Source organism: Anas acuta, chromosome 9, assembly GCF_963932015.1.
Source record: "Anas acuta chromosome 9, bAnaAcu1.1, whole genome shotgun sequence".
In the NCBI taxonomy this organism is placed as follows: domain Eukaryota; kingdom Metazoa; phylum Chordata; class Aves; order Anseriformes; family Anatidae; genus Anas; species Anas acuta.
The window spans coordinates 2,217,335-2,239,542 of NC_088987.1; the positions used below are offsets into that span (position 1 = coordinate 2,217,335).

A 22,208-nucleotide genomic window follows, 5' to 3' on the forward strand; every position below is an offset into this window, starting at 1 on the left:
AAGGGACAAGTTCTGTTGATTACCTGTTGCATAATAAAGACAATCCTATTGTTTCAAAGCTTAATGTGGTATGAATTGTCCTACTGGCTTGAATAGCCCTTTTTCTGGGGGGAACAAATGTTCTTGTTTAAACCCTTTTCCTCTAAAATTCAAAGTGCTTACCTTAAATCTTACGCATGCATATATAATACACTGTCACAAGCATCACAGGACCATTGATCTTTTGTTGGCTGACAAAGTTAAATGCAATAATGGTCTTGACTACTGTCTAGACTTCTGCATCACTTATGTCATTGGAACAAATGAAGCAGAATTGGTTATTACCGTAAAGTTGGGAACTGTAATTCACTTAGTTAATTTAGTAACCAAATTAACTATACCTACTGATAGTATTGAAAAAGTTGCAAGATTAATATAATTGTGATCTAACAGGTGTTAGACTCTGGATTACAGTGTAGTCTGCAGATACTGATCACTCCAAGATTTTGGGCTCACTAACAAGACTTAATTTTTGTGAGTCTTTAAGAAGCCTGAAAAGCCAATATGTTATCAAGGATGTGCCACTATTGTAGTGAAACCAATACAATGTAGTTCTAATGTCAAAAAAGTAATTGCCTTAAAACTACCACTGGCTATAGCCACAGTTGTCATATTTAAAATTTTGTGAAACAAAATTGCCTGTTTTGAACATAAAGACAAATCTATTAACTAGTGTTAAATATTTTAGTACTTCAGTCACAAGGCAGGACAGACCATGGTAGCTAAGTTTACTTTTATTTTTCTTTACTCCAGTGATAGCAAAATAATTCTGAAACAGCTGTCCTGTTTATTGACGCAGAACCACAGCTAGGTAGATTGGACACCCAGGTTTAGGGAGTTAAATCCGACTGCTGAAACTTCAGGGAATTTAGTATGGGAGGAAAATACCCAGTCTGTTACAGGAGATGCTCCCTATTTGCAGTGGTCATCCTTTGTACAGTTTGAAGAAGGTGGCTTTGCTGCTGGCCAATGCCTCAAAGTTGGGGAAAATATAAACAAAAAGAAAAGTTGTGTAAAGAATTTATTTCACGTACTTGTATCATTGAAATGTGTGATTTTTTTCTTTGTTAAGCCTGGATTCAATTGTCACAGCATGTTGAAGTTCCAGAAAGGATTCAAGAGCCTCCTTCAGTGTTCTACTTGAACAGTTCAAGTGTGAAAATGAGGCAAATAGGATGTCCTGCTCTCTAACGTAGTGCCTCACTTCATCTCAGTGATGTATCAAAACGAGAGGTTTTTCCAACATAGACTATTGCATCCTGTAGGTAGAACTTTCTCTATAACTGTTTATAATGAGCGTGACAATATACATTTCAATTCAGTTAAGTGTTACACTCATCCACTTCTGAATTTGACTAATGTAAAGCAAACAAACAAACAAGATGACCCTGCCCCAGAAAATTCTCAAAAGAAAACAGTCACAGAACTACCCAGTACTCAACCCAGAATTGTTCATGCATGTCTACTACATTGCAAACTACAAAATAATCCAAAATATGTTTTACTTTGTCCATGCCTTACTGTGCTTCTGAAGTGTTCCTGATGTGTGGGTTTTAACACCCAAACGTTAGTCTAATTTGTTAGATTGTACAGGACCATGCTAATTTATCTTGTTATTCAGCACTTTGTTTCACAACTTCAGACTAGGGCATGAGAAAATGACAACCCCAGACTGTGGAAAAAATATTTTTACCTATTTCCTGCTATAATTCTTCAGTGGACATCTTAGCAAAGTAGATGTCATGCATGCTGTATTAACAGTTTAGTTGACAAAACCTTGTGTTGCAAGACACTGCCTTTAAAAGTTATTTTTCACAACTTTTCATGGATGAGGAGGCAGTAATTGGTAAGCAGGCATCTTTCTCTGTAGGCTCTCCAGAAACCACTAGTCATAACGCAGATAAATTTTCACAACAAAGAAAGGTATTGTTTCATCCTTCTTGAGAAGTTTTAAGACTGCTTTCAGAAATCTTTCAAATTAAAAGACTTATTCATTTCATACCACAGTTTCAAAGGGGAATCTGAGAGCTGTACTCTGAACCTCCTTAATCCCAGCATTATGACAGATGGAACTGCTACTGTCCGTACACAGTACAAATTAACAACCTCTTCAATTTATCACCAGGTGGAGCTGGATAATGTCAGCATTAGGATGAGTATGTTACACCCACTGGTCAGACTTACTAGCTTTAGAATTGGTGTTTCAATTCACAGACCCTACTCTCAGTCTAAAGGGAGGTTGCAGGAACATGATGCTACTGGCTGCCAAAACCAACAAGCTAGGGGTTATCTGCAAACATGAAAAGTAACCTCTGATTTCAAGGCTAGTGGTAAGGGTTGCAGAAAGGCAGCTCAATGAGTAGGTTGGAGCAGTTTGACTTTGCTTAAAATTCAAATCTCTACGTGGATAAACACTGTGTAAACTGATTTAAAATTTTCTGCTCTTGTTTTAAGAACAAAATGTATGATTTTAGAGAAAACAGAGGTAGTAGTTCTAAGAAATTAGGCAATGGAGAGTTTAGGCATGTTATTGCCCCACCTTCTGAGGGCTATGTGGCAGGTGAAATTCTTGCCCTGCACAAATTGGTTTTAGAAAGGTGCATACAGCAGTGGAGTGGCGTCTTTGGTAGGCTTCCTGTGCTATCTGAGATGTGCTTACTCTAATGAGAATTTTAGTCTAACATGCATAAAGAGTGCATGCAACGTGAAAACTGCAAATTAAAGGGTTCAGCCTATATTAGATATGTCACACTGAATGTATAGCATCCCCCAAATACTCAAAGGATGCAAGCTTAACTTCTGCTGAAAGGCACAGAACTCAAAATAGACAGGCCCCTGACTTGGCAGCCTGATAACTCTAAGTAGTGATAGCTCACGGTGATTTTGGCACCTCTTCAGGTTCATCAGACATCCCTAAGGGTACCCACCCACCGTGTCCTCATGGGCTTGAACTCGACAGGCAGAGCAGGTCCAGGCTCTCCTGTCTAGGGTATTACTGGTGTTTTTCCACCCTGTGCTGACCACCTCGGTGTCCTTACTGGAGGCGTTGGTTTCAAATGGTTAATTTGAAACTCTTACGTTGGTTTTTGAAGGCTTTAACAATTTACTTGCCTTGAAGTTTTTTCTCTGTAATGTTACAATAGAAATCTACATTTAGAAAGTACCTTAAACATCGTAGCAGGGTAATAATTCATCTCATTGAGTGTTCAGCTGTGCAAAGGAAGGCAGAATCTTCTGTTTCAAAATTCCTTGAAGTATATATATGTAAAAATTTGGTAGCCATCTGTCACATGAGCTTTCTGATTATTTGCCACAGCTGTCAGAAATTTCTACACTGATTGACTTGTTTTCTCCATCAAAATGCACCAATATTGTTTTCTGGTAACTAATCTGAGACATTCTATGGAAACTGTTCTTTATGTTTATTAGGCAGTGTCTGAGTTCACCACTTCTGTTACTGGTGATGTGCCAGCATCCCAATAATTTCAGTCTGTCACAGTGCAAAAACTGAGAAATGTAGTTTGTATTTCCATTTAGAAATTTTGCACTGAGTGTGCAGCCTTCTCAAAATGTTAATTGGATATTTGGTGGGTTTTCATACTTCTCATATATATTTCTACATATGTATTTCATGAGTATGTATGTTTTGTTATATATTCCATATATATACACATACAAAAGGGATGTTCTGTCCTCTGTTAGCTGTTTGTCAGCGTCACCAATTTCTCAATGTTAACATCCATTTTGATTGTCTTCTCAAATAGAGGATTCTCTTTTTTTGCACTTTGCTCCCTCTCCCCTCATGAATTCATGCCTGCAAGTGAGAGGAAGGTAGCTGAGGCAAATAGGTAATGGGATTTCCTGGTGGTCAGTTTTGAGACTTCTCAAGCGTAGGTGTGACAGCTACATTATGAAAACACGCTTGGGCGTGCTTCTTTTCAACAAATGTCTGCCTGCTGTCTTCTTAGTTTCACTTTCAGAAATGCTGTCCGTGTTTTGAAAGATCTTCTACTAGATAAATGAACGAGGATATATTTTTGATACAGTGCAGATAATAGTGGATCAAGTGTTTAAAAAATTAGAGAACAGTTAAATTGACTGTATCAAGTTTTAACAGGATGCAAAGCTGCAAAACAGTTTCTTCTGTTCCTCATTGTCATGACCACTTGCAAGTAGAGCAGGTACAACTTTTTCAGTCTCCTTTATCAGTGCTAATAACTGAATACCTTTTGATTTCTTAGCGTGCTAACTATAGGGGTAGCCTAAACTGATTTCTGAACATAAAACTTGGTGAGTAATTTAAATATTAAATAATAGTTCATAGTCTTAGGGCTCAGTTATCATATAAGTAGTCTAAATGTTTTCACTTTTACCTTTCATAAGAAAAGAATTAAAAATGTAAGTACCTAGTACTATCTGCATCTCTTTACGTAAGATCTGAAAAATATGTGATTCTAAACTTGTTGCCTTTTTTAAGGCAAAGGAGTTGCATATAGAATTGGCACTACTCGGCCCAACAAGTTCAGTTTGTGTTTATCATCTCCTCACCAGTACCCAATTCACTTCAACTTCTCAAAATTTTGTTGTATGGATTGCCTAAACTTTACTCACAGGTAAGGTTGTATTCCTCGTTATGTGGTGATGTATTTATTCACCATGTAGACCACCAAACCTCTGATTTCTTAATTTATGAGATTATAAACTCAGATACGGTAGGGTTAAACTTCATTACTAATGTGCTGTATCATTAAATATATTGTACTGTATTCAATTATATATTCAACCCTCGCAACTATGTTATCTTTCTTAGATAGTCATGATTTAAAGAGGGTTAATTATACTTAATAAAATCCATGTTATGAAAAAATGTTGCTTTACATTCCTTGCTTGTCCACTTAGAGTAAATTACAATTGCTCTGCTTGTGTTAAATCCAGAATAGTTTTGTGGTTTGTGCCCAGTTTAAAAAAAAGAGGAAGGGGGAACAGAAGAGGAAAGCAAGTGCAAAGTCAAACTGCAGCACCTACCTTGAGGGTGTACAACATAGAAGATGGATGTTCAGTAATAGTTTTTTCTTGGATGTAAACAGAGGAATCAATTACAATGCAAGAAGAAATAAAATGGAGATTTATGTGGCAATTCTGCAGGAATTTAGGTTACAGTGAGTGTCCTACCCACGAGTAGCATGGTACTGACAGGTGGTTTTGGTAGAGAAATCACACTTATGTTGCAAGGAAACAAATGAAGTTGGAGTTGTACATAATGCAGCTGCAATTATCAGGAAACTAATTGTTTGCCTTTTTAATACTTCTTTTAATAAGAAGTAAAAATTGAGATTTTTATGTCTTGACAAACCTATTCACACTTCTTATGAATAGTAAGTATCAAAAAATCATAGCTTAGGTGCATTTAAATTCTAGAATTTTAACATAGCAATAATTTTAATTTATTAATTTTAAATTTTAAAATAGTAATAAAAAACACCTCGGCTTCTCTGTTTTAGTTTAACATGGGAATTTCTTATGTGTAAGGAATTGCTAGTTCCCATTTTGCTAAATTTGCAAAACTTCACTTTTTCCCTTGTGCTCAGCCAAATGGTATTTACTGGTTGGAAGAAAAACAGGGCCACTAGGTGTCATTGTGTACTGAGTAAGTGGAACAAAGTTACTTTGGGAGAAAATTCGAGTGCATTCGTTAGTCAATGTCCAGGAGTAGCCTGTCCTCAGCTCTCTGAGCTGCTTACAGGGCTGGTTCACGATGCTGGCCTAGAAATCCTAGCCACTGTCAACTTCTGTCAAAACAGTCCCTTCTGGTTTTCCAGCAGCCTTGTTAATCACTCCATCTTCTGTGTGTTCTTGAGAATTTTGTCCTTATCCATACTTTGCAGAGACTTGGCTTCAGCTCAAGCAGCAAACAGTGACAACTAAATTCTCGAGTGCGTTTTCAGTCTGTGGATATTGACTTACAGGCTTTTTTTACGTACCTAGATTGGATGCTAGGATATAAATCTTGTTTTTAAATCTAAACGGTTCTAAAACTAAATTAAAATCATATTAGAACTTGTTATTTCATGGGTTTAATTACGTGTCACGAAGGCCAGAACTCCTGCAATATTGTGTATCTGTTTAACAAAGAAGTTGTCTTTTGTATGCTTAGCTTTCCAAGTTTTTGAGGAGTGAGTAGTTTGTACTTGGTCTTTTCTTTATTTAACTTTTGCAGCTTCTGTCACATTTATTCTTGCTTTAGACATAACTTTAATATATGTATATTCAATTTCATGTCTTTACCTTCTGATATATGACAGGCAATTTACAAAATACAATCCGTACTTTGAAGATTTCATGCTGCTCTGTCCTAAGCATAAAATGCTTCTAGCAGAATTTTTTTTTTTAATTAGCTAATGCTAACATCAGTAAAATAAGCCATCATTGTCTCAGTTTAATCTTTGTTAAATCTTACTCTGTAAAAATCAAATTACTGTTACTGTTCAGCTTAATAATGTAAAGCTAATGCTGTACATACAGGAAAATGAAATAAATGAAGTCTAATACCTAAAGTGTTTTTTTTTCTAACCATCAGGTCTCAGTTATATGAATTACAGGTCCAGTTCATCTATGAGACATGATTTTGTGGACCTTCTGTTTTCTAAAGGAAACTTTTGGGGACTTCAATCCTGATTAACGACTATTGGTGCCACATGACCTAGTGGGCATGCTTTATTCTCTTCTTCTTTTTTTAGGTTGGGGGAAAACATTTTGAATATTTAGAGCAATGAAGCAAAATTTAGACCTGACTGTGGGCTTCAAAAGGGATGCTGTTTTTCATGCGCATCATCATGTACTGCTTGGAGGAAATCTGTTCATTTTGATCTTTCCCACATGTGTTGTGACTGTGATCAGTCGCCTCTGACTACTGCACTGTTTTGTTCTTTCATAATGTTAGGATGCGGCCGTACAAACGCGTTCCAAAGGTGTTTGTGTGTTTTCAGAATGCCAACTCTTTCCCTCAGGAAAAAGAGTTAAGAAAATATTAAACTTTTCTTTTCCAAGGGGGAAGTTGAACAGATTGCAATGATGAAACCGAAAGGCCAGACCGAACATGATGAAGGCATGCTCGAATACTTGGAAGACTTGATAGGGTCTGCACGACTGATAGAACCTATCCAAACTCTGTGTCGCAGAGTAGAGATTTTAAATGAACAGAGAGGAGAAAAGGTGAGTCTCATAAAGTTTGGTTTGAATTATAAATTGAAGATATAAACCTGCAGTGTTTCATTTAGATCTTTTAGAGAAGAAGTTAACATAAAGACTTACTGGTTAAAGATTTGGCACCCTTTACAGCGGTAGAAGTACTGTGAAACTTAACTCTTTATTGCACTTGATATTTCTGTCGCTAATAAAAGTGGGCAGTCAATGTCGGTTGCCCTTCTTTAAACACTTACAAAGCTGTTGGCTACTGATTCCCAAAGGTTTACCTGAGTTGGAACACAAGATTTTACCTGCTGAACGTCTCTGATCACATCTGCAGGTGTTAAATGCTTCTGCTCAGTGACTGAATAGCCAAACAGATCGGCATTAGCTGAGTACATACAGACATAGCCCTGCCTTAGTCCTGTTATGAAATAGCAAATAGGAGAAGTAGGAGGGAAACATAGCACTGCCACTGTGATGCACACCCAGCTGCATGAGGAAACTTACAGAAAATTAGTTGTGACTTGAGCTGCACAGATCTGTTGCAGAAATTGTTTTCATAGCATCCTACTGATGCATTTAGTTCTAAAAGCAGTAAAATATCAAAGTTCGTTTTTATTTCACTTGATTTATCCTTGGTAAATCCTAATATGTTGTAGACTTTTCTTTTAAGCTGTAAAATAAAACAGAAGACATAGTCACAGGATTTAACTTGAAAGGGGGTACTGAAAATAGGTACAGACTGTCTGTAACTCCTGTGTAACTCCTTTTTATTCCTTACCTACTCTTCCTTGGTTTGCCTGAACTGTTCCTAGCATCTGCAGGATTCCTTTGTAGTTTTAAATTACTGTTTGAATTACCCTAAAAATACAGTCTCTGCTCAGGATGTAGTGATCTCTTATTTCAGAAGGTTTGCAGTAATAAATAGACTTGCAGAGTTACTTGTGGGACGGCATCTCTCCAGAGGTGTTATCTGTGTGTTATAAAGGGTCTAGAGCTTATTTTTCTCACGGTTTGTTCTTCTTTCTCCTAGCATTAAAATCATCTTTAACTGTCTGTTTTCTCTAGTTAAATAGAATTAAAATGGTGGAAAAAGAAAAGGATGCTTTAGAAGGGGACAAGAATAAAGCCATTGAATTTCTTTCTTTGGAAAATAAAATGTTTAAAGAAAAGAATCATATCTGTCAATACTACATGTAAGTACTTTTCTGAAGTTTAGATCTGGCTTTAATGTGGTAGTGGTGGTGTTAAACTCTGCGTCCATATCTGTAATAAGAAATGTTTCGTTTTTCTTGACAGACGTATCATGTATTCAAAGTTAGTTGAGTGGTATGTGGCTAGTGATTTTAGCTTCAAGTGACAAAGTTCATTCTCAAATAATGATAGATCGCTCTCATTAAAAACTTGAAAACAAAAGAAAACCTGCTTGCCAGCTTCTTACAAACAACACCAGTTTGGCAGATTAACCTTTTACAGCTTTATACTTAAAATGAGAAAGATCATTAAAAGATTATTTTTATCTGAAATGTCAAAATTGTTTGGAATTAAATTGGCAAAGTTAATGGATATTAGGATATAATATTTGACAATCATTTTATTATCCATCAGATTGTTGGAAATATATATTCATTAAGAATGTTGATTTTATTGAAAAATGATGGGTTTGTAATACTTTTTTTTTCTAGCTATGACCTACAGAAACGAATAAATGATTTGGAAAAGCAGAAAGAAAAAACACAGGAAGAAACAAAAGATATTAATGAGAAGAGCAGCAAACTTGCAGATGTAAAGAAAGCCAAGGATAAAGCTTTAAAAGAACTCGAAAAGTAAGTATTTTAGGAATGGATTCATAAGCTAGGAGTACTGTGTTTTATATGTTCTGCATATATATGGAGTTAGAATTACCAGGATTTTCAGAAAAAATCAGATTTTCTCAAGTGTTGGACTCAATGATCCTTGTGGGTCCATTGAGTCACTTATAGTATACATAAAGATCTTATGGCATGTAACAAGTGATATTTTACACAGAAATAAACTTTAATATTTTAATTGGATTGATTTGGTCCTACAGGTTGCTTCTCTTAGAGAAATCTGTGTAATATCCACAGCTAACAATAGGAGAATGTCTGATTTTTATGGACATAGAAGTACATACTTCTTTTTTGATGCTAACTGTACAGAAAAATAATTGGAATTTTGTTTCAGGTTTTTATATACATATCTATAATGCTTAGGTACATGAATGGTAGGTATTTTTCTCTGATTTCCATATGAAACTCTTATATTTGAATTGAATTTCTGTACAATTGATTTATCTGGGTACTTTTCTTCAATCTGACTACAGTATGAACCTTCCCATCCTCTGAGACCATTGTAATTTGAGAGAGATGTGAATCACAAATATTATTGTAGAAAAAGATAAAGTTTCTGAAAATGTGTTTAGTATGGCTTTTACTAGTTGATCTTTGCTGATTAATTAAAATTTACCTGGGGAAAACACTGTGAACATAGTAAACGTTAGATACTGTTTTTTGCAAAAACTGACTAGTATTGTTTTAAATCCTGTGTGTTCACCAAGCCAAGCTCTACTGAAATTACATTTTTTTTAAATACAGAGTAGATAATTCTTCTTTCCTTTCTAGGAAACTGAAAAAAATTACAACGTTTCTGGAGGAAAATAAAACAAAATTTACTGAATTGGACTTGCAGGATGTTAAAGTAAGGGAAAAATTAAAACATGCTAAAAGCAAGACTAAAAAATTGGAAAAGCAACTTCAAAAGGACAAAGAAAAGGTAGTGTGAGCTACAACTTGTTTTACTTAAAGAAATGTAATTGGTTGCTGTAGATAAGAACATCTTTGTGAAGCTGGGTAAAGGTAAACAAAGGACACCAATTCTACTTCATGCAGCAAAGAAAACCTAAAAATGTTTAAAATTTTTCAGCCAGATATTTTCTGTCATTTGGCAGCTGGGGTTTTTGTTTGCAAAACAAAACATTTTTTTCTTCTCTTTCCATAGTTAATTACATGAACTTAATGGATATATTTTATCATGTTAGCTGCTACTATTTGATTTAGATCTTGAATCACTAACTGATTCAAAACAAAGCCTTTTGAAAATAAGTATACAAGAATTAAGCTGTACTGATGTTCAAATACTTTTGTTCTTATGCATGAGGCTACAGCTTGGCTCTAGAAGTGAACAAACCTTGCAAGTAAAATCCAGGCCTCTCGCTAGAACCAAGATGCATCTAATCTTAAAAAAAAAAAAAAAATGTGATCTTCATTAATGTGGTACTGCCACACCATGCAGGCTGATTGAATTGAAAAGTCTTTGGGTTCTCTTAACCATATTCTTGCCCAGCGTGCCTCTGAAATGTTGAGAGAAGCTTGTCAGTACCTTTAAGGAATCTTCTTTTGAACCTACTCAGCTGTCCAAAAGAAGATAAGATGCCTTGTAACTAGATGGAGAATATAGAAGCCTCAAGCATGCTGAAGATGAAGCAATAACTGCAAGATGCATGTTGATTACTGGAGCAATCCACAGGATATGCATTTCATATATAGATGGGGTTCTTCAGCATGTCCTGATGCCATTTTCCCTTTTCAATCAGCAGTTAGAAATACCAGGCAGAGTCAGCCTATTGGGCCTCACGCTTCCTTTGGCTTCCACGTAGAAACTGAAAGGCGAGGTTTAAAGATAAGCCAAAAGTGTTTTGTTTCAGTGGGAGAGAAAGTTAAAAATCTTTTCCTTCTTTAGGTAGAAGAACTGAAAAATGCATCCTCTAGTAGTGAAAAAAGTATCAGCGATGCAACATCCAAGAAAGAGCTTCTTGAAAAGGCAAAAATCGAAGAAGAAGAAAAACTCAAGCAGGTTATGAATAGCCTTAAGAAAGAAACAAAAGGAATTCAGGAAGAAAAAGAGGTTTGAACTGTTTTGACTTCATATACTTACTGTATTACACAAGTTTGGTATTAAATTCAGGTAGACTTGTTCTTCTATTTAACTAACAGTTTTCATATCTATTTTCTGCTACTAAAAAGAACATGCCTGTTTTCTCATCTTTTTTTTTTTTTTTCATAATAGTGTAATTGGCATAATAAATTCCACAGTTGTCTCTTTTGACTTGTACTGTTCATTTTTGCAGGCCAAAGAGAAGGAGCTTATGGAGTTTAATAAAACGGTGAATGAAGCACGTTCAAAGATGGACGTAGCACAGTCAGAGCTTGATATCTATCTCAGCCGTCACAACACTGCTGTGTCTCACTTAAATAAGGCAAAGGAGACTCTGACATCTGTCTGTGAAACTCTTAAAGAAAGGAAAGCTGCTATCAAAGACATATCTGCAAAATTACCCAAAGCTGAACAGGAATTAAAGGAGGTGAGCCCTAACTTTCTCATAGGTCATTTCTTTGAGTTATAATTCAGTGCTGTGATACACAAACCAAAGTCCTACTGTTTATTTTAGCAGTTATCATGGTGAAAATACATTTAAAACTTCCCCCAATAAAATAGCATTAAAAAATACGTTTAGATACTTAGTTAACAACTGAAGTTAAATCTCTGCTTTCAAGTCTATTTTGCATTAAGAAAATGTTAATATTAAGTACGGGAAATTAAATTCTGTGCATCTCAGCAAGGAACTTGGTTTAAATATAATAATTATACATGGTGAGGTAAATAAATGGCTATGTTTCAGAGCCATTTGAATTTTACTTCTTACTCCACTGTCATTCCCCACAGAAAAAAATGCCGATACCTTGTTCTAAGCCCAATTAATTCATAAGCTGTTGTACCATGTCAAAATATATCAAATCCCAGCCATTAGCCATTCTTCTGGTTTTGCTACCTCTCCTTGTCAATAGCTGCTTTCATTGCTTACACAATCATGAATCTAAGTGTCCTTGAATACAGTAAGTTTTCTGATGCTAAGATAATGTCTTTCTTTTAACTGTTAGAAACAAAACAGGCTTGAGAAGCTGGGAAAAGATGAAACAGAAGTGAAGGATATTGTTCTAAATCTGCGTCAAAAAGTAGAAGAAGCCAAAAGTTCTTTAGCACAAAGTCGCAATCGAGGAAAAGTGCTCGAGGCTCTGCTTCAGCAGAAGAAGTCTGGAAATATTCGTGGAATACACGGAAGACTGGTAATTTTTAAAAGGCCATTACAAATTTAGTCATAAAATTTGTGGTGACAGAGTATTTTTTGTGTAAATAAGGAAAAGGTTGAATGCCTTAATTCTCTTATTAATTTGGACAGAGTTGCAAATCCTGTGGGCTTGGTATAAATTAAAAATAAAATATTGAAATTCACTATACTTGGGACTAAGGAAAGGCAGTGGCTATGAGAAAGCTTATGTTCAAGCCAAGTATACTAACAAAGTCATGTAACCTCCCCGTGCTTTGGTCCTGCTTGTGCTTCTGTGTTGGGCTGTGATAATTAGGATCACCTGTACCAGAGAAGTGGAGTGGTGTTTTTATCTTTTGGTACCACAGAAGGTAGAATTAGTTCGTAATCATCCATTTGGTAAATGTCACGTCCGACCTAGCTGACCAATGGTAGAACCATGCACAGAATACATGAAATGATTTTGTTAGGCCAGACTGCCTCGCTAAAATACTGGCATATAAAATTTACCTTTTTCTACAGACCGTAAATATGTGCTACCACATTGCTTTGCCAGACCTACCGCTTCTGAAGCTCTAAATATATGAATTTATCTTCTGGCATGGAAACAAGTACAGGAGAAATATAAAAGTAGCGTAGTAGTGTGGAGGAGAGGTCAGGTGTGATATTAATTTGCAAATTTTAACTAAGGTTTAAGTTCTTTGACAAAGAAAAAAAAAGTTTTATAGTTTGTTTTCGTCTCATTTCATTTTATGTAAAGTTTTGGTCTTATCTCTCAATACCAAGACAAAACTTTGATGCCAAGCTAATCAGAGTACTTCTGCTTCTCCCCTACCACCTCTCAATTATTAGGGAGACTTGGGAGCTATCGATGAAAAGTATGATGTTGCTATTTCGTCATCTTGTAGTGCCTTAGACTACATCGTTGTCGATACAATTGATGTTGCAGAGGAATGTGTGAAATTCTTAAAGAGAACAGGAATTGGAGTTGCCACATTTATAGCCTTGGACAAAGTAAGTATTGGTACTCTGGCAAAAGAAATGATGTTGCTGATTTACCCTACGGTGCACAGTGTTAATACTGTATATTGTAGATATATTATGTATTAATATGCATATGTATAAATATGACTTATATTGATATATTACACTGCTTATGTATTAATACACATAAAGGTAGAATATAAAAAAGGATGTTGGTACCTTAGAATATTGTACTAGCAAACAATAAAGTTTAATTGCAGAGAATTACCAAGCTTTTTTGATACCTACACGTGTACAACAAATATTTGGTGTGTCCTTCTAGTCTATTATTTCTGTATTTTATATATATATGTAATTTTTATATTCATTTTTTTCTTAAATTAGCAAACTTAATAATCCTAGTAATATGGTAACTGTAAACTATTAAACTTAAGCAACAAGTATGGCTAGCAAAGGGACAAATTATCAGTGAGTTTTTAATTATGCTGCAAGTAAGTAGAGATCCCTAAGGAAGGAAGCTTTACAGTTAATTACCGTTCTGAGAAGTATTGTTACACTTAACTAGAAAATGATTACAATTGCTTTAAAGCCTTAATGTACCTTACAAAAATGAAATGACTTCATGATTTATCCTCTCACTCATTCGCTTACTTTTTTTGATGTAGATGGCTGTGTGGGAAAAAAATCTTAAAAAAATCCCAACCCCTGAAAATGCTCCTCGGTTGTTTGATCTGGTGAAAATAGAAGACGAGATCTTTCGCGTGGCTTTTTACTTCGCGTTACGTGATACCCTAGTAGTTAAGACCTTGGAAGAAGCTTCCAGAATAGCCTTCCAAAAAGATAAAAGGTGGAGGGTTGTAACGTTGAAAGGGGAAGTCATTGAGCAATCAGGTATTTAAGTGCAAACTTATACTAAGATATTCAGTGCTTCATAGGAGATATCTATGCAAAATTAGTACGCTAACTTCTTTTCCTCTTTATTACTTTAGGAACAATGACTGGTGGTGGAAATAAAGTAATAAAGGGCAGAATGGGCTCCGCGGTTATAATTGATGTTTCAGAAGAAGAGGTTAGTGCATAATCTTAATTAAAAGTGGCATATCTTCAAAGTTCCTTATGTTTTGGCAGTTTGTACGCATTTTCTCTTTGTCCTTTTAAATCTGTTTGAGATATTATAAGACTGTCTAGCACACGAATAAGAACATGCTGTGTTTCGTGGTGGTGACACAAGGCAAGTGATCACATCTCATTTTTGTGTAGATCGGCAGAATGGAAGCTCAACTGCAGAAGGATTCCAAAAGAGCAGAACAGTGTGAAGAAGAGAAATTGCAGCTTGAAGAAGATGTACCAAAACTACGCTGGAATGTTCGGGAAATGAAAAATACTTTAGAAAAGTATACAGCGAGTATCCAGGTGAACAAGCTTCTTATTGAGGCACGATTTGGCTTCTCCATGCATGTGCAGGAGAACAGTTTCTCAGCCTCAAGTTAATACAGGCCTTGTCAGTATCAAAGACCTTTTTTAAAGCATGGGGTTCTAACACAGCTGTGTTTTCTGTAGAATTATTCTGAACAAGAGGTTCTTCTAAAAGGCCAACTTAAGGAACTTGAAGCAAACGTAATTGCTACTGCTCCGGACAAAAACAAACAGAAGGAATTGGAAAAAATCCTTGATGGTTACAAAAAAGGTACTTGTTGTGGAGAGAGGGATTGTAAATAAAAAATGTAGTTATGATACATTTAAAGGAGCAAATAATAAATAGCTAATAGAGGAGAAAATGCTACAGCTTTGTTTGAGGTTATAAATATCTTCTTGAATATTTCTGCCATATGATGGAAAGTCACAAACCTGTGCAGTCCTCTGGAGAGGTTACCGCCCTCTGCCTTTGAAGGCTCTCTGCTTTTCTTCTTCTGTCCCTGAAGAAAATTATAAATCTGTAGCAAACTTACTGGGAGACTTTTATTTAGTTTTCCCCTTAAAATACCACGGTGCCAGGTATCTTAATTTTTGAAAGCTGTTTAACTCACCAGGATAGTTTTGTTGAGTTGTAAGCAAAAGCTTGAAGGTGGAGTAGGCTATCGTACTATTCAGCATGAATTGGTCATACCAGTTACTGAACAGTAGTGACTAGTTCTTACAGTTTTGCCCCTTTGAGCATTTTAAAACAAAGAATGCAAAGAATGAGCTTGGAACATATTGCTGCTTCTGTATTATACATGTATTTAAGTAGCGTATGAACGTTATAGTGATGCTTTACACCAAAATGCTTTGGTGGTGTAACAGTTGTCAGAAGGATGGGTGTAGTATTTTTTGTTGCCCCATTAAAAATATATATATTTTTTTTTGCAGTACAAAGAAACACGTACGTTTCTGAAAATATTAACACAGCAGAGCTTTGTGTCGCATGAACGTTGATGTATTGCAATAGCCTGGTGAGACAGCATAAAGACATTAACCCCGTTTTGTTTGTGACAGATTATGAGCATGTTGCTGAAAAAGCTGGTAAAATGGAAAGTGAAGTTAAAAGATTACATAAGCTCATAATTGATACCAGTAATCAAAAACTTAAAGTACACCAAGACAAACTTGATGAGATCAACAAAGAAATAGATGAACATACTTCAGCTATTACTAAAGCCCAAGTGGCAATCAAGAGCGCACAAAGGTATGGTAGATATCAATGTGTTCAATTTTAAAGCCTACCAATTTTGTATAGCCACAAGTCATGTCTGGTTACCGTTAAATCTTTATCTTCATGGGGGAGATTTGTCAGGCCTCAGGAGAGGTGTGTTCACTTCTTTATGGCTAGAGGAAAACTGAGGGGAGGAGGTCATAAACTCTTTCTCTAAACTGACTGACCTCAAACAGACTATTTGTAACATGTTGGGTTATGAACAGCTAGCGAACAAGCTTTCTATGATTGTGTTTCTGGATTATGTTATGCCATGTTTGCACTCATGTAAAGTATACAAACATCTTGGTATCCATTCAGAAACATGAAAAAATCTGAAGAGGCTGTTCTTCGCACTGAGAAGGAACTTGGAGATAACGAGAAAGAAATTAAAGACTTAACAGAAGAGCTGACTGTGCTAGAAGACAAAGCCACTGAGGTTATGAATGAGCGCAAGCAAGCTGAAGTAAGCATACTGTTTATTTGGTGTGTTTCTTCATAGAGAATGCACTCTGAAATAAATTGTAGATAGTATTTGTTGTGCCAAAGGTGTCCTAATTGCTGATGTCTGTTACACTTCATCCTGAGACATCCCAGGCAGCCTAGCCATATGGAAATGGGTTGGTTGCATTAGCTAATAGTTTCATTTAAAAAGCAATTTGAGCTTCAGACTTGATGACGCTGTCCTAATGCCTTTTTTTTAAGTTACTCTACTACTCATTCTCCAAAAATTCATACGGGATTTAAACAGCAAAGAATATTTTCTCTGTCCAACAATATATTGTGTGCATTCTTACAAAATGAATCGTTACTGAAAAATAATCATTAATGAAAGGTGATCTTTAAATAAAAAATAAAACGGTCCTAGTAAATGGTCTGATCTTCAGGTAAGGATTTGTTTAATCCAGATCTAGATTAAGAGCGTAATCTGTGGCATATTTTTACAAGTGGTGTTCCAGAATTCAGTGATCAGGTCAACCTAATTACAAGAGTGTATTTGGTTACATCAGTACTTAAGACTGTGGAGAGTAGGCTCTGTGAATAACACAGTGAAACCAAACCTGAGAAACTGGTAATGCTTTACAGGCAACTGATTAATGCCTTTCTTTTGTCATTTCTGTAGGAAGCACTGCCAGCAGTTCAGGAGGAGCATCGCGGTTTACTCCAGGAGATAGGTGCTATTCAAGAGGATGAATATGCACTTCAGAAGGAAGCTCTCAGTATAAAACTTAAAATTGAACAAATTAATGGTCATATTTCTACACACCAATCAAAGATTAAATACTGGCAAAAAGAGGTAAGGAAATTGTTTAGTTCAGAGAACTTGATCTATGAGATCCCAAAAGACTAATACGTTACCATGTAGTAAAAAACAGATAATTTAGGGAAAAAAAAAAAAGCTCATGATTTATTGGTGTTAGTTGGAATTTTGGAGATCATAAAGATACATTGTTATTGTATTGTGTCTCCTTCCTACTCCAAATTTAAATCTGATAGAGAAGGATCTAGACCAGCAGATGATCTTTCAGTGCCCTTTGTAGCCTTGTACATTTGAGGGTAGCTAGGGCAGCTATCACAGCAAGCAAAGGCAATTGAAGAAACTTCAATCTTGCACACACAAGGTATTAAATACACAGTTGTAAAAGTTCTGTGGAGTTAGGAGAGATGATCTTGTTATCTGCTTGTGCAATTACAGAGAAACATCACATTTCTAAGAATGATGTATATGATTTTCAGGAACACAACAACAGGGTGAAAGGATATTTTTTGTCTTTATTGCATCTTAAAGAGAATTAAGTGAAGAAACGTGGAATGTCTCAAAGGTTCAATATATACTAATACAGAAAATGTTATTGAAACGTGTTCATGCGATAACTGATGTGATCTTTAAAGTTTTCTTGAAACTGTTTTTGAATTTTAGATATCAAAATTATCACTGCACGCCATAGAAGATAAGCCACCTGAAGAACTTCCAGTGCTCAGTCAAGAAGAGCTTGAAGCTATCAAGGATCCAGATATTATCACTAATCAGATAGCTCTGCTGGAAGCTCAGTGTCATGAAATGAAACCAAACCTCAGTGCTATTGCAGAATACAAGAAGAAGGTAAGCTGAATTACTGTTGTGTAGTGGTAGGATTCGCCTTTTTGATACTGCACTGCCTGTCAGCGCAATAGCACGGCACACCCCTCCGCTAGGGCAAGGCTCTGTATGTGGCTTTATGTTTTCCAGGACGTAAATCTTGATATTAATGTAATTGCTGGTGCAGTACACGTGCATTTTTCTTCAGGTGACTGCACAGATGGATCTTGCACTTGACTTATGTGCAAAACTACACTCCTTAGCTAAGTGAGAGAATATGTATAAGCATACAAGGAAAATACAGTCCTGTTCTTCACTTCCCTTCTGTTGCACCTGAAAACTAAAATGGAACACTTGAATTGTTTTCCCTTTTCTCTGCATGCTGTGCTGTTGCTAGCATCCCAGCTAGTTGTTAGCTCATATTTAGCTACGTGTGAATGTTGCATCTAGGAGCTTACAGACTGCTTGTATATTTGATGCCATAGATGCTAGATGAAGACAACTTTCTTCTGTGAAAGTTTGTTTAGGTAAGAGTCAACTAGTTTTGAAGGGACTGTACTAAGACTTTTTTCTTACGATACTCACTTCAAGCTGCTGGACTGTTCAACAGATTTCTATTTTTTTTAAATGAAGATTTTCTATCAGCTCTCTAGAGCCATCTCACAAAAATGTAAACATCCTTATCGTTGCTGGCAATAAATATAAAGACAAAATAAGTTATTTTTAAAAGCAGAGCCAGAAGGATTTTAATGTTTCTGCAGAATGTTTGAGAGATGATCTACACCAGCTACACATAGTTTTTATGAGCAGAAAGTTCATGAGCTATAAGGTTACCTGAAGCACAGAGCTACTAAAATAGACACTCATTGTTTAATGAGGACTACAAGTTAATTAAATGACTGTAGGAGTCCATTTTAGAAGTGAACAAATAAAAAAGGGAGGGTTTGTTCTTGTCTATTTTTTTGTTTCAAAGTTGTTAGTCCTTCAGAGGAAAATGAGTTTTCAAATGATATTAAAAAGAAAAAAAAACTTAAAATCTAAAATAGAGACAGTTTCTTTAACTGCACTTTTTTTTTTTTTTTTTTTTACAGGAAGAGTTATACTTGAACCGTGTGGCTGAATTGGATGAAATAACCAACAAGAGAGACCAATTTAGACAAGCTTATGAAGATCTTCGGAAACAAAGGCTAAATGAATTTATGGCAGGATTTAACGTAATAACAAATAAACTGAAGGAAAACTACCAGATGCTTACTTTGGGAGGAGATGCTGAATTGGAACTTGTAGACAGTCTGGATCCCTTCTCCGAGGGAATCATGTTTAGGTTTGTCAAAATACTTGATAGTGCTGTAATTCTTTTGCTGTAAAGTAAATTTTCTGTGGTCATCAGCAAACCAAGGTAGCCTTACTTCTTAGCAAGTACTGGAAGATGCTGACAGAAGCCAAAACTTTTTAGCATTGAAAAATGAAGAGATTTGTTTTGCTTGGAGAAATAAGTAACTAGCAGCAGTTAGAAAGCTTTAACTTTGAAGTAATTTCCCAGATTTGTTAATTCCCAAGTCATTTAACTCTGCAATGGGAATCATGTCAGTCATATGGGTAAGTGGGGATTGTTCTGTCATAAATGGTCCTAAGAGTACGTTCATTACATAATAGAATATCACTTTTGAAAGATAATTAAAAAGCAATTCTTAAGTGTTAGGCCTCCCCCAGAGAATAGCTGAGTGCTACAATAGCTCAAGTTCAGACATCAGCTGACCACCCAGCTGTGTGAGCACCCTGAGAGCTACCTGTGGTGAACAGCTCACTGCCTCCTGGTTGTGGAGGACTGACCATCAAGCAGCTCATCCACAGTTTGTCTGGCTTCTTCAGATGTCTGTGTCTTCCACGAACTCCCTCCTCTCTTGACTTGCTTTTCATACAATGCGTTTATTTTGATTGTGAACAGAAATAATGTCCAAACTATAACTTCTTTCAGTGTTCGGCCTCCAAAGAAAAGTTGGAAGAAGATATTTAACTTATCAGGAGGAGAGAAGACTCTAAGTTCACTGGCTCTAGTTTTTGCACTTCATCATTACAAGCCAACACCGCTTTATTTTATGGATGAGATTGATGCAGCACTTGACTTCAAAAACGTGTCTATTGTAGCATTTTACATCTATGTAAGTATTTAACTACTGTAGTCTATTTTTTCCAAAGATTTTTTCTTCTCTGCTCATAAATACAAAGTGGTATCACAATTACAAAGCAGACTGGTTTTGGGGACAGCCTAGAAGTGTCGAAGATTATGATGCAAGTATCGTTGAAGTGCTTCCCTGATTTTAAGTAGCTATCTGCTACTGTTAAACTTTGCTTCAACACTGCCTAATTGTCACACTTGTGATTTCACACTGCTACTCCTGGGTTCCTAAAGAAAAATCGTGGTTTTATTTTTAAAGCACTACCTACCAAATCTAGGTATTTTACCTGTTTGTGCCTTCGTGTCCCAGAACTACAGGCCTTCAAGGCTTGTCCTCTATCAAAGGGTAGGTGGAGATAGGTTTGTTTTCCTTTGCGTCCCTAAAACAGCCCTTGTTCGAGCTGTTCAGGTAAGTTAGTAACGCCCACCTTCAGTAAGCTTGGTGGGATTCACATTAAAACTGTGGTGAACATCTGAAAAACTTTATATTTAATTGACCTCACTTGAACAGGTCATGTTAAAGGGGAAAGCAGGGGAAGCTCGTGCTTAAGTCAGAAAGCCAAGCAAGCTAAGAGTATGTTGTGAGGTTCTGAGCAGTCATCAGCTGTAGATCTGTTAATGATCCTGTGACTGATCAGCGTAGTTATCACCAAGTAATTCCACAGCTCCTAAAACCTGCACACAGACACCGTACAAGAACATGTAGCTTTCTGAAATCCTATGAGCTAATGCAAATAACTTATTTTTCAGGAGCAAACAAAAAATGCACAATTTATCATCATCTCCCTGCGAAACAACATGTTTGAGATTGCAGACAGACTGATTGGAATATACAAGACTAACAATACCACAAAAAGTGTGGCAACCAACCCAAAAGTCATTGCATCTAAAGGACTGGCTGAACCTCCGCAGTGTTGTACGTAATATAGCTCCAACGTAGCATGAACAAAAAACTTCCCAGTGTCTATTTACATTCTTGTTGCTGCTCATTGTCTTTTCTAATAAACTTTTGTATATTGAGATTTTTTTCCTCTAGTTTTAAGGCTTCTATTTGAGGTTGTTAATAAAACCAGTCTCTAAATAAATTCCTTTATCGTTATTATACAGTCTATGGGGGTCTTAATTATATGAACTGATTAGAAAAAATAGACCTTTCTCTAATTACATACCTAGCTGCATGCTAATATTCCATGGGCAAGCTTTGTGTCAATGCTTGGGTCATGCATGAAGTTATAAAGGCCTGGTTTTGTTTTTTTGTTTTTACTCTAAGTAAATTGTTTTTAAATGCCATCAAAGTAAGAGCATACTTATGCAATATCATACATTGTATTATACTTTATATTAATATAATATGATATTAAATATATATCTAAAATCAAAGCTTTAAGTTTCAGTAAGTGAAGTCCATATATAAAATCACATTTATAGTATAAAGATGCAAGAGGGAAAGGACTTGGATTTCTAGCTGCTGTTGTAAAGCTGTGTGGTCTGGGAATTAACCACTTGTAACTGTTTAGCAGTGAATTGACTCAGCTTCAAAGGCTCTTTAGTTATTTTCATCTCCCTGCAGTTACACAGGACAACTCTTCCTGCTTTCCCTTGGCCCAACAAACCGGCTGCAGCCATGCTGGGCACTGTCAGTTACTAACCCTGCAGTAACTCACCTGTTGCTCTTACCATCATTTCACAAAGGGCTGAATGATTCCCAGTGCGGAGGCAAGGTTGTGTAAATCCTCACCCTCCTGCTGTTGCTCGCCCAGCTGTTACAGGAAGTTTTCCATACTCGGCGTCAGCGCTTCAGTTTATGCTGTGCTTTCAGTCAGAGCTGTTTTGTACTTCAAGTACTGGAGCTGTGTGTTTCACTCCACAAGTCAGGCCAGTACCTGGCATCTTTTTGCTAATTACTGATCTCTGAACTAGATGTGGCTCATGCGTTGGGATG

The 22,208-nt window shown here is 36.1% G+C and overlaps 1 protein-coding gene across 2 annotated transcripts in view; it reads left to right on the top strand.

Moving 5' to 3' along the window:
* Positions 1–21,368, top strand: part of SMC4 (structural maintenance of chromosomes 4) — a 33,657-nt gene extending 12,289 nt beyond the window's left edge. Inside the window, exons 6-24 of one of the 2 annotated variants that reach the window (XM_068692144.1) lie at positions 7,087–7,251; positions 8,296–8,423; positions 8,913–9,053; positions 9,870–10,020; positions 10,987–11,151; positions 11,375–11,608; positions 12,186–12,371; positions 13,205–13,366; positions 14,002–14,227; positions 14,326–14,405; positions 14,597–14,749; positions 14,897–15,023; positions 15,812–16,001; positions 16,329–16,473; positions 17,131–17,304; positions 17,929–18,111; positions 19,179–19,411; positions 20,066–20,253; positions 21,020–21,368. In XM_068692144.1, the coding sequence (XP_068548245.1) occupies positions 7,087–7,251; positions 8,296–8,423; positions 8,913–9,053; positions 9,870–10,020; positions 10,987–11,151; positions 11,375–11,608; positions 12,186–12,371; positions 13,205–13,366; positions 14,002–14,227; positions 14,326–14,405; positions 14,597–14,749; positions 14,897–15,023; positions 15,812–16,001; positions 16,329–16,473; positions 17,131–17,304; positions 17,929–18,111; positions 19,179–19,411; positions 20,066–20,253; positions 21,020–21,072 (3,084 nt within the window). In that variant the 3' untranslated portion in view covers positions 21,073–21,368. Of the gene's footprint in view, positions 1–7,086; positions 7,252–8,295; positions 8,424–8,912; positions 9,054–9,869; positions 10,021–10,986; positions 11,152–11,374; positions 11,609–12,185; positions 12,372–13,204; positions 13,367–14,001; positions 14,228–14,325; positions 14,406–14,596; positions 14,750–14,896; positions 15,024–15,811; positions 16,002–16,328; positions 16,474–17,130; positions 17,305–17,928; positions 18,112–19,178; positions 19,412–20,065; positions 20,254–21,016 lie in introns of both variants that reach the window. The other variant, XM_068692143.1, reaches the window with a different exon arrangement.
* The last annotated feature ends 840 nt before the right edge of the window (positions 21,369–22,208 follow it).